This window comes from Podarcis filfolensis (assembly GCF_964270895.1).
Source record: "Podarcis filfolensis genome assembly, chromosome: 6".
NCBI lineage: Eukaryota > Metazoa > Chordata > Lepidosauria > Squamata > Lacertidae > Podarcis > Podarcis filfolensis.
This window is the reverse complement of record NC_139609.1, coordinates 67,519,911-67,538,810: the sequence shown is the minus strand read 5'-3', so window position 1 is coordinate 67,538,810 and position 18,900 is coordinate 67,519,911. Positions and strand designations below refer to the sequence as shown.

At 46.1% G+C, this 18,900-nt stretch overlaps 1 protein-coding gene across 1 annotated transcript; it reads right to left on the bottom strand.

The window, feature by feature from the left end:
• Window positions 1–2,955: 2,955 nt before the first annotated feature.
• Window positions 2,956–13,913, bottom strand: GPR37L1 (G protein-coupled receptor 37 like 1). The gene is made up of 2 exons (XM_083620224.1): window positions 12,733–13,913; window positions 2,956–4,237 (listed from the first exon to the last, which is right to left on the bottom strand). Exons 1-2 carry the CDS (start codon window positions 13,510–13,512, stop codon window positions 3,428–3,430), a joined length of 1,590 nt encoding a protein of 529 aa, XP_083476350.1. The 5' UTR covers window positions 13,513–13,913; the 3' UTR covers window positions 2,956–3,427.
• Between the last annotated feature and the right edge of the window lie 4,987 nt (window positions 13,914–18,900).

Genomic DNA, 18,900 nt, shown 5'->3' with positions numbered 1-18,900 from the left:
GAGTATGCCTGAGGGCAAACGCTGTTGTAGGTGTCCACCCCACCTCGGTTGGCAGGAATAGCGCCCCAACATCATCATTGCCTCAGAACTACTTTAGGATCTTTTCCATTTGAGATCACACCATTGGTCTCTTTCTCTGGTGATCCAGCAGCTTTTGAAGACCTATGCCCTTGAATCTACTGAGCAGAGGCCGATTTAGGGGAGTGTGACCAGTTCGCCAGCACTGAGTGTCGCAGGGGGCGCTGCCGCAACAGTGAGCAATGGAAGGTGCGTGCCCCTGAAATTTTAAAGCCCAAAGTCTGCCAGCGTCCTGAAGGATGCAAAGAATCTTAGGCCTGGGAGGTTTTTTTAGAACTTTCAGTCTTGCTGAGTGAATCTATTCACAGCAGGCTCATACCTAAGGAGCCTTTGCATCAACCAAACTACTAAGTCTAACCTTTAAAGAAGGCCAAATCAATAAACGGTTCGTTCCTTCTGTCGTCTTGTGGATTTGAAGCAGTTAGGTCACACACGGGCCATACTCCCAAGCTATTCTCTGCAAGAGCGAAGAAGCACAATGAGATTCTCATGGGCCTAACGTCATTCGCCTCGGAAGCTTTGCTGGTGCGGTGAGAGAAGGAAAGGGAAGAGAGATGTGGAGGAATCGCTGTGGTAGTGAATGTTTGAATGGATTCCTTCTATCTTGGGAGTCACACAGGAAATGATAGTGCAGTGCTACCTGGAGCTCCAGAAGCATTTTTCTGGCAGTGACTTCACATGAAAAGGGAAACATGAGCTTCTGTTTGTCCCTTGCATGCCGCTGTGCTGAAGCTACAAGTGCATGCCTGAGAGCCTCAACCAAGCATGGCTCATGTTTATTATGCCTGTTCCAGTGGCCAGCTGTATTGAAGTGTTCTGCCCGAATAGGGAATGTAACCACAAGTAAGGAGTGTATGCAACATACATGCAGGTCTGAAAAGTGCATCTTGCTGAATGGGTTTAGAGGCCTCTGCACAGCTGGGACCCTGATAAGGCAGGGTTTCTGATCAGGCAGAGGCTTTTAAGAACGGTCAGTCAAATGTGCTTAGATGCTCTCTTCAGACCTTCCCATCCAATTCACAAAGGCTGAGATGGAGCACAGGGTGGGTGGGTGGGTCAGTGCAACAGGGACACTGGAAGCAGAGGCAGTATGCCTGCATGCCCACCTCCCCATACCTGCGTTAACACCTGAATAGAATTCCAGGTGTCCCTAGTACAGACTAGGGACACAGAGCATTTGGAGATACTCATCCAGAAAGCAGGGCTTTACTTCCATTGAACAAGGAGCTTCTGCTTCAGGCTATCACTGTCATTAGCTAAAACTAAATGGTTCCTACATGAATTTGCCTAACGTACAATTGGGGAGGAAAAAGAGTGCAACATATGTGGCGACATATACAGCTCGACCACCACATTGGCAGAGAATGTAAGAGCCCCGAATTTAAAGGATTGAGGATTTAAAGGTAAAGGGACCCCTGACCGTTAGGTCCAGTCGCGGATGACTCTGGGGTTGTGGCGCTCATCTCGCTTTATTGGCCGAGGGAGCCGGTGTACAGCTTCTGGGTCATGTGGAATGACTAAGTCGCTTCTGGCTAACCAGAGCTGTGCACGGAAATGCCGTTTACCTTCCCACCGGAGCGGTACCTATTTATCTACTTGCACTTTGATGTGCTTTCGAACTGCTAGGTTGGCAGGAGCAGGGACCAAGCAATGGGAGCTCACCCCGTCACGGGGATTCGAACCACCGACCTTCTGATCAGCAAGTCCTAGGCTCTGTGGTTTAACCCACAGTGCCACCCACGTCCCCTGAGGATTTAGTGACCTACAAATTCCCAAAGGGATGTCTAGCCTGAAAGAAGGTCCTTGCAGTTAGTGTTTCCTCAAGTCACTTGCTTTTCATTGGTGGCATGAAGGTGGAGACTTCCTTACTCAGGATTTAAAGGGAGACCCAGAGCCCTGGGATAAAGAGATGGGTTTTCCTGGCTCAAGGTCTGCATAGATGCCTATTTGACTTTTCTCCGTCTGTGACTGTGCTGTATGCGGGTTTCATGAAGCACTGCATTCTGTCTTTGTGGGCAAGCCATCGCTTCCCCCTCTTCAAAGTATGCAGCCACAGGTGCTGCTTGAACCCAGCAGAGAGAGCTCATTGTGCCCCGATGAACGTTGTTGCCAAGGGAGGCCGTCGCCAGCATGCGCACAGGAATCTGAGCCTGTCTGTGTGTGACAGACTTGCTGTGTGTGCGAGAGACTTGCTTCCTTTTGGAGGGCATTGCAAAGTCCATGGCAGCAAAATACTTTAGATACTGGAGGGATGCCTAAATACAGAAGTATGTTTCCACAAGGGAGACATTAAATATCCTTAAACTCGGGTTAAATAAACTCAGTGGGGATTAAGTAGCAGGATGCCTGATCTTCAGGATGGGTTTGGTGAGCCCTTATGTTCTCTGCTTGACCTCACCGAAGGAGGCGAACCTGTGACGTTTGGGTCACAAATAGGAAATACACGGAGTGAATCACACCTTATGTGTCACATGTAGTTATGTGAATACTTATAAAACCATTAACAGCACCTGTTGGCATCCTGGTTATGATCTGGACCATGGTGTGCAGGGAAAGAGTTGAACTCTTTCCTCCTGGGAGGCTGTGCTGACAAAAACCACACATGCACCACCATGAGTGCAAATACAAGCTTAGTTAGGAGCATCAAAGTTCAGTGAGTAGTACTCACCTGGAGACTTGTGATAAATCAGAATACCTTTCCAGTGCTTTCCCTTATCACATTAAAAAAAAGTATATATACCTTCCCGGAAAACTATGCTGGTCAGGGAGGAAATCTGGTAAGGCACTAAATGGGTAGATTCACTTTAGAAGACACACAACAATTAGCAGCTCTACAGCACATCTTTTGTTTTTAAAAATGTCATCTCAGGAAACATGTTTCACTATCTAGAGTATTGGTTTATTGAGGCTAGGGTAGTGCTTATCTTGTATAGGAGGCTGTCTCTGGGCCTGGAGCAGAGAAGGGGACAGTGAGATCCTGCACGACGGCAAGATGGGTTAATTTGTACTATGTCCTCTCTAAGACACTTGGGGTCTCTTCAGTCCTTGAGGGGCTGCAGGCGGAGCTTTCCTCAGCACCCCCCTCCTTCATGGCAGCAGCCTTCTCTACTCGTGCCTGCGATTTGGGGGCGCTCACACCCTAGGTAATAGTTCAGCAGAGGAGAGAGAGCTGCCTGTTGAGGCCTCATAACTAAGTCACTCTGGTCGGAGCTGGTGTTTGGAACAAGCCCTGCTCCATTTCCACCGTCCAGCCACTTCGCCAGCTGATAACTAAAGAGAAAAACAACTTTTGGTCTTGGGAAGAAGCTGGTGGAAGAACTGCTAATGCTCCCCGCTTAGCTGATTGAGCTTAGCATGGAGTGCCAGCCGCCCCCACAGGGGTAGGCGATTCCCGGGGCTTGTCAAAGAAGATGGAAGAAGACATCTCGGTTTTCAGCTTGCCGTCGGAGCCGCCGTCGCTGGAGGCAGCTTCCTGACCACACTCGTCGCAGCAGCAGCAGCAGCAGTCCATGAAAGCCTGGCCCAGCGGCTTGCAGAGGCACAGCAGCAGCACAGGAGTCACCGAGCACTTGAAGAACAAGAAGAACTGGTTGACGAGACTTAGCAGGTCCAGGGTCTGCTTGGCCATGTCAGGAGATAGATAAGCCACAACGATATTGCTGACGTTCTCTGGAATTGTGCAGAGACCATAGATCACTGTCAGGCCGATCACGGTGCAGTTGAGTTGGCTCTCACACTGCCCGTGCTTACTGCCACGGCAGTCGGTCTTGTCTGGGCTGCTGACTCTTCTAGTGACCAGTTGGCAGCTGACAGTGAAGAGGATGGGCAGGCAGAAGTAGCATCCGAAGTACCACCACATCCTGGCGTTCTGGTAAGTCAGGACCAGAGAGTAAATAGATTCTGGCAGGTCCTGGGAAGGCTTCATGGTGCAGTAGTCAGTCACGACGCCGGAGACTGGTGAGGTGTCTTGCGCCAGCTGCCAGAGGAGGATCTCTGGGACGGAAAGAGTCATGGAACCCACCCAGATGACAGCCAGCTTGGCAATGATGGAATGGCAGTGCTCAATGGGTCGCAGCTTGGCTTGCGGACTGGTGGCCGCATGGAATCTGTCAATGCCCAGAGCGCAGAGACTGAAGGTGGTTACGCCCAATGAAGACACCTAGGATCACAAAGAACAGAGACAGACTGTTGTTCAGGGTAAGTGAACTGACCAAAAGGGGCAGTTTGCTTTAAAGGGAGAAGGGGATGTTGACATCAATGGAGGAGCTGCAAAATCAGTTTCTCTATTTCTTTTGAGTGCAAAAAGCCTCTTTCTGAGTACAGTGGGGTACCTCGGTTTAAGTACTTAATTTGTTCTGGAGGTCCGTACTTAACCTGAAACTGTTCTTAACCTGAAGCACCACTTTAGCTAATGGGGCCTCTTGCTGCTGCCGTGCCACTGGAGCAAGATTTCTGAAGCAAAGTTCTTAACCTGAAGCTCTATTTCTGGGTTAGCGGAGTCTGTAACCTGAAGCGTATGTAACCTGAGGTGTACCACTGTACAAGAAATGGGCCTACTGTATAAGGATTGATGCAGACCCCAATTTATACCATGCTATTTTTATATTTTTATATACCATGCTATTTTTATATACATGCCTTTTGTAAAACCAGGTAAGGTCACCCAAAACCCCAACAGCTTTTTTTATATGTTCCCAAGAGCACTGTTGTTGGTTAAGGCCAAAAGTGTGTGAAAAGACATAATGAATTATAGGTGAAAGATGCTTTGGAAAAGGTTACTCCAATGTAGGCCTAAGCAAAGAGAGACAGTAACCTTTGGAAGCCCGAAGGATTGAAAAGAAGCAAATTTAGAGTGCTAAATGAGCCCTATTATCAGAATGACCCCCCTTGCTTTGTAAACTTGAGGCACATATATCAAGGCAGCTGAGGGGATCAGCTCTGATAGAAAGGCTTACAGCCTACTCATACCCACCCCCTTTTCAGCCTAAGATGCTATTGGCTGCTATTCTGCTTTAACACTAGTGTGAATTTGTACGGTCAATACCTGGTAAAGCAATCTGGTGGACTCTCCAAAAGCTGTATCTGAAATAAAAATGCTCAAAGACTCAGCTAAGCAGCATTCTCTTATCCATTGTTCCCCCTTACCACCCTTTTTGGGTTCCTTATATCTCAGTGTTTGTATTTTATACCTTTACCATTTTTGCCTATATTTTTATATCAGTTGGTGACAGCATAGGGATGACAGTAGGAAGTCAGGGGCCTCATTGTGGTTTGTGTATACATATATATCAGTTGAAACATGCATCTGTGGTATGACTAGAAACTTTCCTATAGCTGCACTTCTTATTTACTAGCTATCCCTCCCCAGGAAACCAGACTTGGGCAGGCTCTACTCATGCAACAGAAGGCAGGGGCTACAATGGACTGTATCACATCAGCCTACAGGTGGAGAGATCCCAGTCACAAATGCTCCCCATCTTAATCATTTCATGCAAACAGAAAGCCAGCATGGCAGGCAAAGGGTTGGGACCAGAACTTTTTCTCTATGATGCACTACACTTCTAATTGCAAGGAAATTATTATGTTGGGGAACACCCAGAAGTGGTACAATACATTCTACCTCCTTGGGACTCTTCACAGAATTTTGCTGCACCTTTTCATATATTTACAGATTGCAATTAGCAACTAAAAGCAAGAGTGGCAGGCTTGGGTGGGAGAGACCTCCTTGTGAATCCTTCCCGGGCCACTAGCAAGCCCTTGACAAAATCAGCGCTGGTCATTGAAATCCCCTCCCAACCCTGCTCCCCTTCTGGTTCTTACTACCTAAACACATCCGCTCTCAGAGGGATAAGCGAGTTCAAATAAGTTTGTTGGTGTCCCCAGCCAGTCCCAGCTAATTTCCGCTGCATTCAGAAGCCCAGGAAAACATCCCCCTCTGCCAAAAGGGAAGAGGGCAAAGCGTGGAGGAGAAAATGCCAAACTCTGGGTGGGTTTGAAAGACAATGAAGAGCATGAATAAATAGCAGCCGGGGCTGCCCTCCCCCTCACACTGCCCTCTCCATTACAAACGCTGTGCTTTCCTTGGGCTCAGGAAACACAACGCCCCATTTGAACAGTTGTCCATAGACTGCGCGAGAGCTCCAGGGCCCTAATTGCAGGCACCCGCTCACTTCTGAGGGGAACAAGGGACATTCATTGAGTGCAGGAAGCATCGGAAATTGGGAAGAAATCCTCAGAAACCCTCCGTCTCCTTTTAAGTGCAGCCAAACCGGTGCACAACAGAACACTTCCAGGCCACAGCCTGCGCTTCTGAGGGCTGCTTCTCACGGTGCTTTTTAAAGACACGAGAATGGGTACCCACAGGTTCCCTCTTAATCTAAAGATACACACACACACACACACACACACACACACACACACACACACCACATGATGCTGACAATGCCCTTGTTTCTCTCCAAGAAACTGGTGGGAGACTGGAGCAAGGGGCTGCCTTGAACACTGTAGGCCCTGCCCAAGTGTTTCATTTTGCTCCTCCAAGCAGTTGCTCTGTATGCATGTGATGCTGTGCAACCCTACTCTGCCTTCAATGGGACCATGTGTCATCAGGCCTAAACACACTGCATAGTCTGCCGGCGAGCTACCGGGCCAAATTCATGGTGTTAGTACTAGAAAACAAATCCTTAAATGGCTTGGAACCCATGTAGCTAAAAGAATGCCTCCCCAATAAGGCCCATCTTGGCCCTTACAATCACCAGTTGAAGCCTCATCGCAGATCTCTGCACCTCACCAAACCACAGCGCATAATCTTTTTCTTGACATAGGGTTTTTTTTTAAAAAAAAAAAACCCTGAAGAATCATTCAAACATGCCACCCTCCATCTGCAACATGGAGTGGTACCACAGTCCCAGGAAAAACAGTAATCTGGTTATTCCACTGCATTTGTACAGAGGCTCTTATTCCCAAATAAATGTGCACATAAACAAAGCCTTAAAAGAGTTTTTAAGGTAGAAAACTTGGGAGGGGAGGAGTAGCTTGCATGGGGAGTTTTGGGAGAAAGTGGAAGGTGAAGGATGGGGTCAGCATTGTCTTCCCTGCCACAACTCTTCTGCTCTCTGAGATGCTTTGAGGTAGAGAAGAGGCAGCCAAACAAATGATAGCTGCCGTGTGCTTGACATTTGTTCTGAGAGGTAAACTCAAAGGCACAGGGTAACTTTTGCAAAAGCTGAGCTGCTGGGTTAAACCAGAATGTCTTCCAAAGGCACAGCTGCTCTGCAAGTTTTATTAAAAGGCAATTTGCAAACTACTTAAGACTGACAAACGAAGCGGAATAAGGAATATGTACTATGCTGCTTTCATAGTCAGCAGTTTCAAGCATGTTAACATTCTAGCATTTAACATAATTTTTCTTTTTCTGAATGACTGCAGTTACTAAGATTCCTCCCCTGGTTTCAGTTGCTTTCCTTTCAGAGTGGCACTGGGTATGCAGCTTCTAGGATGGAGGGTAGTAAATGTCTGCAAGCACCGTCAGCCTGTTTTGGACTTTCAGATGTTGGCAAATATTTCTCCAGAGCAAGCAGAACTGGTCTCTGGCAGTGTTGGGATGTGTGGACTGCATGAATAAGTCCTTGACCCGTGACTGCATTTCCCTATTTTCCTACAGCAAGCCCTTACTGCCTGTGATCCTGCCAAACAATACCAAGGCTGCATTGTCTTCCCTGCCTCACCCAGGCATGGAGCTGTTCCCATAGCGAAGCACTGAATCATTCACAGATGTTTCACCACCTGCATCGCTCTCATCTTGCTTCGCGTTAGAAACCGACCAGAGAAGCTACAGAGTAAGCAGCCTGTGTGGCACGTTCTCTCACAAGGAAGGACAGGAGAGAAGAAGGAACTTGTATATATTATACAAAAACTAACCTACATGCCAATGGTCAAGTCTGAACATCATCGTCATCATTTTTTATTTATTCATTTGGTTTATATCCTGTCCTTACCTCAGAAGGAGCCCAGGGTGGTAGACACAGTAATGTTAAAACATTATTTTTTGGGGGGTGGGGTGGGGGACTAAATAGTTCAAAACATTCCAAAAGCAATTTTAAAACACTTTCTCAACCAGTGATCTCAGGGTTGCCAGAAACATTGTCTTTCAACTACCAAATGCCTTGGTAAACAGTAATGTGTCTGAATTTATCCTGAAAAGTCAATAATGCAGGACAGGAGACAGATTCACTTCACTAGGGAAGGTGGTTCCACAAATGGGGAACCACTACTGTAAAGACCCCGTTATGGGTCAATGCAAACTGGACAGCCTCCAGTGGCAGCATCACCAGCAAGTCCTCACCTGCTGATCATAAGGACCAAGATGACTGGTATTGGGGAAGGCACTCTTTTAGGTACTTGGGTCCCATGCTAATACTAACCCCTTGAATTGGCCCAGTAGCTCATTGGCACATGGTGCAGCACTTTCAGGACCACCAACACATGGTCCCATTGGTCTTCCCCACTTACCAGCCTAGCCCCACATTTGTAAACATTCATCATTCAGAAAGTAAACAATTGGGTTGTAAGAAATCGCAAAGACTTTAATCTGCACAAAATTTCATTTCAGTTCCAGTTGGAATTTAAACATGCATCACTCAGTTCCAGGTTCCAACACTTTGCTTATTGCATAACACTAAGGTAAAGGTAAAGATACCCCTGACCGTTAGGTCCAGTCGCGGATGACTCTGGGGTTGCGTGCTCATCTCACTCTATAGGCCGAGGGAGCGGGCGTTTGTCCGCAGAACACTAGCTTTCAATAAACCACCTGTCTTCTCAGTCCTAGGCATAAGCTACTGGGATATTCCCTGGTACAAACCCTGTTGAAATTATTGAGATGTGTGCAAGAGCACTACCATAAACCTGGGCAGTTCCAATTCATTGCAAATGAGAACACTCCAGCTTTGTGTTGTTGTTTAGTCGTGTCTGACTCTTCGTGACCCCATGGACCAGAGCACGCCAGGCACTCCTGTCTTCCACTGCCTGTCGCAGTTTGGTCAGACTCATGCTGGTAGCTTTGAGAACACTGTCCAACCATCTCGTCCTCTGTCGTCCCCTTCTCCTTGTGCCCTCCATCTTTCCCAACATCAGGGTCTTTTCCAGGGAGTCTTCTCTTCTCATGAGGTGGCCAAAGTATTGGAGCCTCAGCTTCAGCATCTGTCCTTCCAGTGAGCACTCAGGGCTGATTTCCTTAAGAATGGATGTTTACTTTCTGAATGATGAATGTTTACAAAGGAAGGTGCCTATGTTCTATGGAGCTTTCCTATGTGCTTTGCCCTATATGAGACAAAGCCAGCCACACAAATTCACAGGGCCAATTGTGGGTCGAATGAACTCTAATGCAGCCTGGCCGTGAGCTGACACAATGGTCTTGATGGTTCTGTTGTAAGAAAAGCCCTGCTGGATCAGACCAAAGGCTGATCCAGTCCAATGTCCTGCTTCCCACAGGGGCCAACCAGATGCCTATGGGAAGCTGACATGCAGGTCGTGAGCACAATGGCATTCTTATTTCCCACTGTTGTTCCCCAGCAACTGGCATTCAGAGGCATTTTGCCTTTGATCTTGGAGGTAGAATATAGCCATCACGGCTAGCAGTCATTGATCACCTGTTTTCCTGGGGGTGAGGGTTGGGCCTCAGGGAAATGTAATTTGAAGAGGAGACTAGGGATCAGTAACAGAGAATTCTTAGCACCTTCACCAAATTTAGCAGCCAAACTAGGCATGACTTTAACCATGTTTTTGCATCCTGCATTTGGGACCAGCAATGTCTCTTCATTTACAAAAAGCAGCTTCAAAGCCCCATATCCTGATCCGGAGAGCGAGATTTTTAAAATTGAAAAATCATTTTCCTTGCACTGTCTTCCCATTGGAAATTGAGTTTTACACCAGCTGCTATTTGCCTTGATTTTTGAAATTCTACATAATATTTGAAAATTGGGGCAAAAAGAAAGATGTTGCCAATCCCAAGCATGTAATTAATGTCTAGTTTGGCCCCATAATCCCCAATGTTCTTTGGGAGAAGCCATTATGGTCAAACCGGAATGAAGCTGACATGAGCTAGTAGTTTAGATCCTGATCGTTGGTTGGCTCTAACTCACATCCCTTTTGTGCCAGTTCAAACATAGTGGTTTCTCCCAAAGTATCCTGGACAATCAGACAACTGCTCCACCACATGGCCATGTTAATTTATTTTCCCACATCTGACTGGAGATAAAGGATTGTGTGAATCTGACCTCACACCAGGCTGCTTTCCTCGGATGGAAACCCTCTGAAGCCCAAGTGCCTTGGGACAGAAGAGGGAACAATATTCTAATGGCAGAATTACATGGCAAATGTACAGGTCCACCCAGCCATGTCTTTGTCTTCCTTCCACCTGACAGCCTAGTTTTCATGTCTTTAAGTGCAGAGTGAGTTTCACAGAGATCCGCCATACTGAGCATTTGTCAACCATCTTCATTGACAGCGGTTGATTATTCAGACTTGTCTTTTAGGCACACTCTAGCAAGGCATGGAAGGGGGCAGGGTACTCCGCACAAATGTTGCGTGTGCAGTGCAATCTTATCCATGTTTACTCAAAAGTAAGCCTCCCTGTTTTCAAAGGTGCAACGTTTTGAGCACTCACAGGAGTGCAGGATCTGCCCTCACCCCACTACCTTAGAAACCAATGCAGCTGAAAATAAAATGTATTTTGGATATGCCGAAACACTAAACAAATACATGATCATGACTGATGCAGTTGCCTGCACACAGGGATGCTTGAGGTTCATGTGCAAAAGCAAATATATTGATAGCATGAGCAGATGAAAAAGAGGGCAGAGTTATTGCGCCTTCAACGGTTGTGTAGAAGAGGGAATTGTCACTTGGTTGCTCTTCCTTCCTCTGCTGGTTATATCAAAAGAGGATCCACATGTCCATAATGGTAAGTATGGGCTCTCCTCAAATACTAGCTGAATCCCTGGTTCAGTTCCTTCCTTTGCCACAGATTTCCCCTGGGACCTGAAGTGAGGTACATGGCCTTTGTGTACCTCAGACTAACTGTCCAGTCTATAAAAAAAGATAAGGTTATCCCCAGGTGCGAAAGCTTAAGACACACCAGAAGTATTATCTACATGCGCCATCATATGCACAAGCATACACAACCCAAGTAGAGGGGAACTTCTATGCAATTTAGAAATGTGGCACACTTCTAATGGGTTTCCTGCCACTGTAAGAATAGGATGTTGAACTAGATGGGCCTTTGGCCTGATCCAGGAGGTTATTCTTACGTTCTTACGACACTGCTGCATATATCTCTAAGTGATAAGTACCTGGATGAAGTCTTAAAGTTAGGGCTGCGACTGTCTCTTTCTGATCTTTTAAAAGCAGGCACAACAGGTAGAAATTCATCAAGTAGAGCTTTCCCCAGCATGATCTAGTATCCCTGTCACATGACTGTTAAAGGCAGTGGTACCCTAAAGAGGAATGCATTGTCCTCAACGGGAGAGAATTTTTCCAAGAATGGCCACTTCAGCTCTGCCTTCTCTGTCCTTGCTCCGAACCTTTAAAAGTTGTGAATAAAACTTTGCAATGGTATGAATACAGCTCTTTGAATTGTCTTAGATCGTTATAGCAGCCTGAAGCCCTGCTGGTTAATGGATTCAGTGCAGCTGTTTGATATGTTTATTATTTTTAATTGGGGCATTATCTTCCTGAGGGGACTTCAAAGTATTTGCATTTATAACCTTGCTCCGTAAATTAGCTGTATTTCCATCCTATATTGTTTTCTTCTAGACAAATAATGCACAACTTCCCCATGTTTATTCTGTAGCTCCGAGTATCTGGAGTCAATGCAGCAACAAATCACTATGCAAGGAGTTCTCAAACTGTGCTCCACGGACCACCTGTGGTCAGCTAGCTTCATTCAGGTGGTCCATGGCATGTCCATATTAAATAGCCATACTGATTTTTAATTGCATTGCTATAGCGTCTATGGAATTCAAAGTGTAATACAATTAAATAACTATAAGAAATAAAAGAAGCAATAAAATACAAATAGAAACCAGAGAGCATCTAGCACAGCGGCAATTGCTACAAGAGGCAGAAAAACAATGAAGCGGTCCACCAAGACCCACAGCAATTTTCAAATGGCCTAAGCACAGTTCAGATGAAAGCCCATGGTAATCAGGCTTTAAAAATACCATCTGTGCCAATACTTTCCTCATCCAACAAGCATACTTATCTCCACTTTCTGAAAGGCATCTCAGTGATCTGGGACACACCTGCTACCCGGTTGGGAAGAAGGCTGGTGTAGCCTCCAGCCAAGGCATGGGCAACCTCAGCCCTCCAGATGTTTTGGGACTACAACTCCCATGATCCCTAGCTAACAGGACCAGTGGTCAGGGATGATGGGAATTGTAGTCCCAAAACATCTGGAGGGCCGAGGTTGCCTATGCCCGCTCCAGCCTTTCATATGAGGTTAGAATATATAGCATAGGAGGCACTGAGTTACACTGTAGAGGGTGTAAGTCCAAGCTCGCAATATATAGCTGGGCACATGCTCGAACATTATCCCCCAAAGAGGACGCACAAAATTGCTGATGAGAAACCAGGAAGGAGCACAGTGGAATCTCTTACCTCCATGAAAGGCACCACGCGGCAGGAGATGCTCCCCAGCAGCCTCTTCTTGGTGATCTCATTGAAGATAACCACTGGCAGGCAGAAGAAGAGGATGAGGAAGTCCCAGAAGGCAAGGCTGGCCAAGATGGAGTTCCAGGCACTTTTCATGTAGTAGTTGTGCCAGACGATGCACATCACGGAGAGGTTCCCAATGATGCCCACGGCAAAGACAATGAGGGACAGGAACATGACAGCGTAGGCGCTGTAAGAGCTCTCAGTCACTGGGTACAGAGGGTTTTGGATCTGAGGGCGCTTCCCTGATGCCACAGTCATATTGTCCTGGGGTTCTGTGGCCCCGTGGACCGCCGGACTCCGCTGGCGCTGCTCAGAGGGATACGTGCTGGACGGCACCAGGGCCTTGGTGGGCCGTAAGCTGCCAGGGAGCACGGGCCGAGGAAACTCCACTTTTACTCCCGGAACGTACTGCTGAACTGGCTTGGGATCTTCATCCTCGGTTCCCCGGCGAGTCCTTTTCCACCTCAGTTGCTCTTCCGACAGCTGCCGCCCCCTCTGATTGCCAAGGGGTCCTGGCCATCTCAGCCTGCCCGGTCTTCCAGGCATCTCCAGCAGCGCCTCTGGGGAGACAAAGTGCCTTGTTAAATGACCCTCTCCAGCCCTCTGCTCCCTCCTGGAGGATATTGAAGGCTCTTGAAGAAGCGGGGCAGCACCTTCCTTCCCCCTGGTCTCCAGAGGCTGCAGGAAAGGAAGCAAAAGCATCACTGTCCAAGGCAAAGGCATCCTTCCTTCTGCACAGATGGGGAGGACGATGCACACAGAAGGCAACTTACAAAAAGAGCCAGCAGAGGTGGCACAGCAAACTAGGAGAAAATGAGGGAGGAAATTCCCACGCTTTGACTCGAGGTATTAAGAGGGCAGGGAGCAGGGGGAGGCGACCCTGATGCTTCAGCCCGGATTGAGCCAAGACGGAGAAACTCTTCAGTCTGCCTCGACCAGCCTCACTGCCGTTCTGCATTCCCTCAGATCTTGGGCCAGAATAAAAACCGTTTCTCCCAGTAATTCGCTCCAATCATCCTTTATTGAACCGTAGGCCCCCTGGTGGCCAAACCACAATGGCTAAAGGCTGCTGTGAAAAGAGCCCAGCATTGCTTGAGGCGGCGAGAGGAGAATAGCAGAAAGAAACCACCTGCCTCAGTAAGAGACCTTGGAGGGTTTGTGTGGTAGAGCCTTGTGGGAAGCAAGGGTGATTTACATCAGAAATAAGAAACCTCTTGCTGAGTGAATCCCCTTGAGCCAAACTAGAAAGGTCACAGTACAATTCAGAGGGCTATGTATTCATTAGTATATGTTAAAAGAGGATTCTGTTGGCACTTGAAAAAGGTGGCAGAGCAGCTTTTAAGCTGATTGTAGGGAGGGAGGGAAGCCGACAAGAGTTGGGGAGGGTCCAATTCAGAATGAATCCTCTGCGTTGAAGATGAAAAAACTGGTGAAAAATTAAATGGGGAAAGCATAGAACTAGGCATTGTGAGTACAGGGCACAGGAAAGCAATTCAGAAAGGCCAAAGCAACACAAGTCAAAAGGCAAGAGCAAGACACTTGAAGAGAGAGAAAGCATACAAGTGTTTATAAGCTAATGCTAGAAGTCTCTGAGCCAAGATGGGTGAACTAGACTGCTTGGTCTTAGAGGATGGCATTGATATACAGTGGGCATAATGGAAACCTGGAGGAATGCAGAGAACCAGTGAGACATGGCTTTCTTTAGATATACAGTGGTACCTCGGGTTAAGTACTTAATTCGTTCCGGAGGTCCGTTCTTAACCTGAAACTGTTCTTAACCTGAAGCACCACTTTAGCTAATGGGACCTCCTGCTGCCACTGCACCGCTGGAGCACGATCTCTGTTCTCATCCTGAAGCAAAGTTCTTAACCCAAGGTACTATTTCTGGTTTAGTAGAGCCTGTAACCTGAAGCATATGTAAACCGAGATACCACTGTAAATTATACAGGAAGGACGTACTGTAGATGGCGTTGTCTGTATGTCAGTCCAGCAAACCAGAAAACTTGAAGGGGGAAGATTCCTTCACAAATCATGGTGGATGGTGATACCGGGCCCTTAGAGTAATTTAGAGCTGGGGATGCGCTGTTGTCCTCCTGCTCATAATGCTCAGGGAGATCTTGAGATGAGGGGTGTTATGTACTAAGTTTGGATCCTAGAACAATAAGTAGGTAGGATCCTAGAATGCAACAACTGATTGGCTTGCAGGAGAAGACCAATCAGGCTCCAGGAGGAAGTTAATCAGCCTATTAGACTGGTAGAATAGTAGGATGCAACAACTGATTGGCCTGCAGGAGAAGACCAATCAGGATCCGGGAGGGAAGCAGAATCAGCCAATCAGACGGGACTCATTGTGTAAATAATGTATATAAAGGCCTAAGGTTTGGGGGGGGTGGTGGAATGCAATCACTGTTTTACAAGCTGCAATAAAGAGCATGAACTCACTGCAGGACTCTGAGTATATTTGAAGGAATGAAATCAAGCAAGCACCCCAAAGAGAAAATGTCATAGTAATGGGTGACTTTAACTACATTGGTGTAGACTGGCTACCTACAAGTTCCAGTCATGGCAAAGAGGTAGAATTCCTAGATACAGTACTGTAAATGCCTGGTCATAGACCCAACCAGAGGGGAGTCAACCCAGAACATAACCTTGAGTGGTGCCCCCAATTGACTCAACACTTGCATCTCACACCAGGTACAGAGCACCATTCAAGGTTACGTTCTGGGTTGACTCCCCTCTGGTTGGATCTCTGACCAGCACTGACTTCCCCCAAAGAATTCATGGAGCTATAGTTTGTTAAGGGTACGGGGAATTGTAGGTCTGCGGGAGAAAAATACAGTTCTCGGGATTCTTTGGGTGAAGTCATTTCCTTCAAATGTCCATTGAACACACTTTAAATGTATGCCAGGCACGTCCAACAAGTAGATCACGATCTACTGGTAGATCGCGGGGTGTTCCTGGTAGATCCTGGTCGATCTCTGGTCCCTCAGGGATCTCCTTCCCCCAAAATTAAAAAATAGAATAAAAAAACTCAACAACTACTGCATCCTAAAAAAAAAAAGCTCAACCACTCTGGCTTCCTAAGAAAAGTTGAACAACTTTGGTTTCCTAAAAATGCTCAGCAACCTTTGCTTCCTAGCAAAAAAGTGGGCCATCAGATTAAGTTCCACTATTGGACTGTGGACTCAAGGCCCTAAGCTGTGTTTTATATAATCGACTTTTGATTATGTTCTGTGTATAATGCTCATTCAGTCTCATTCATTCGTTTGCTCCCTAAAAAAACAGCTCAACAACTTTGATCCATCCAACGACAATGGGTAGATCACAACCAGTTTTTTTATACTGTGAGTAGATCGCAGTCTCTTGGGAGTTGGATGTCCCTGATGTATGCTATGGATCTGCCCAAGCTGTAGGGACCTGCTGCTTTATTATCTCAAGGCTGAGCAAAGCCCCCAAATGCAAGCTTAGACAAAATAAGCATTTGGGCATTTGATTTCACCAGTCTGACATTTTGCCCTGGGTTTTCCAAATCCAGAGAGTCTTGTAAAAAACACACCAGAGTGCCTCAAATGGTTTCACCTATTCTTAAAAAACAATAGTAATAGCGTAGCGCAGAGCCAGAAGTTCTGTGCCCCGATCTAACCGAACCAAGGCAATACAGTGTTACCTTGGTTCTCTAACACCTTGGTACTCAAACGCCTTGGTTCCCAAACGCCAGAAACCCGGAAGTAAGTGTTCTGGCTTTCGAACATTTTTCAGAAGCCGAACATCCAATGTGGCTGTCGGCTATTGTTTCCAGGGCGCCTGCACCAATCAGAAGCCGCGCCTTGGTTTTTGAACATTTTGGAAGTCAAACGGACTTCCGGAATGGATTAAGTTTGAGAACCAAGGTACCACTGTATTTGGCACTTTTGTTTTTACTATTTATTTTGTGTTTTTGAGGCTTTTTTGGTTAATTTGTTTTTGTGACCGTGTGGAACCGAGTTCAGCTACTGATTGATTGATTGTGTGACTGCAGAAATGGATAAAAGCCCCCCATCAAAACAATGATGCAGGTAAGAAAAAAAATTAATTTAATTTTTATCATCTACAATATTGTTTTATTTATTTTATAGTACAGTACATTGATTGCTTTCATTTTATAGATAAATGGTCTCATTAGATAGTAAAATTCATGTTGAATTCTATTTTAGGGGTTGTTTTAAAGTTCTGGAACAGATTAATCCATTTTGCATTATTTTCTATGGGAAAGCTTGCCTTGGTTTTGGAACGCTTTAGTTTTGGAATGGACTTCCAGAACAAATTAAGTTTAAGAACCAAGGTACCACTGTACAGGAACAGGAGTCACGGTGGAAGTGAAGACCTTCCAGTCTGTCTCAATAAGGCTGCTCATTAACTTTTTAGACTGAGAAAGGGAGCATGTTAACAGCACTCATAACAATGTTATCTCGTGTATTTTAATAGTTTTATTACCATAAATCTACTTTCCTGGAAATTAACCATGCAGCCGATAAATGTTAATGAACTTCATTTCATAACGTCAATATGCCAGTAACAGGCATTTTATGCACCCATCATTCCCCTGCCCTTCAGAAAAGCCCAGGGCTGGGTGATGTGCAAAGATCACAGCTCTGTAGATGTTAAGACAACAGAATGTCCCAGTGCCTTGTGCCCCTAAATACCCTTTGGAATGAGTTACTAGCCTCTGCTGGAAATCAGCAGAAAGCAAGAAGTCCAAGGGGAGACAGACAGTCTCAGTACCCAACAGCTGACCTGTCTTGAAGTCTGACATTGATGGACACACACAAAAAATGCTGGCTGATAAACAAAAGGAAAATGAAATTATGCTGTTGTAGACAGTATCTATTTCATAAAGGGGTTGCATTAAAAATGCATTTCTCTAAAGCGAAATGAAAACTCAGGCATGATTTAAGTGATTGGCCATTTACAGTCATACCTCGGGTTAAATACGCTTCGAGTTGAGCACGTTCGAGTTGCGCTCTGTGGCAACCCAGAAGTAATGGAGCACGTTACTTCCGGGTTTCGCCGCTTGCGCATGCGCAGACGCTCAAAATGATGTCGCACGCATGCGCAGAAGCGGCGAAACGCTACGCATGAGTGCGCAGACATGCCATCGCTAGATACGTTTACCTCTAGATGCGAACGGGACTCCGGAACGGATCCCGTTCGTATCTAGAGGTACCACTGTACTAAACAGCCATTTGCTCATGAGTTCTCAAAGCAATGCTACAGTAAAACATGTGATATGATTAGTCTAAGGTTTTGGAATGGACTTCTGGAACAGATTAAGTTTGAGAACCAAACGGAGAACCAGGCGGAGGTTTTGCTTTAAGCTCTGTAAACAACCCAAGTCATAACATATCTCCCATTCCTGTGCTCGCCATAAAAAAATCAGGAAGGGCCTTCATGCACACACACAAAGGCACATATGCACGCACAAATCCAAATGGCTTCGTTCCGTTTGTTGATTGAAACTATGGAATAGATAAATGCAGACATCATAATAAACATATCATGAAATTTTGGCTTAACTCTTAAGCTTTCGTTATCTAGACGATAAAACTCTCTGGGTCATTTAATCATTAAAATAAACCTTCAGAAGAAACAAGCAGCAAAAATGTTAGGCGGTGTAATCCAGACTGTTTATGAAAATGAGATCTGTAGTTTTTCAGACACTGTCCCTTCTTGACTGTGGCGATGACAGCCATATAATATATTTATTTCCCTAAATTTCTATATACAGAACAGACTGTACCCTGGGACAGGAACAGATATAGGCCGACCTCTGCCGTTGCTCAATTTTCAGATGATTAAAAACCTTGATATTCTCTCAGCCAAAGCCACAAACACACCCTACCCTAGCAAACACCAGAGATGGAAACGAAAGCTTTAATGCAGACGAATGATACAAAGTCATGCGGATTAGAAAAAAAGAAATCTTTGGAATGTCAGTAATGCTGTGTTTAGATGTTACTTTGCCCTGGCATTCCACCTGAGTGAGGCAGAAGCAGGCCTTGATCTCTTTCCTGTTGTCCTTATCGCAGGCGGAGGTTCGTGGATGAACCAATTGTCCCATCTTTATTTTAGCAC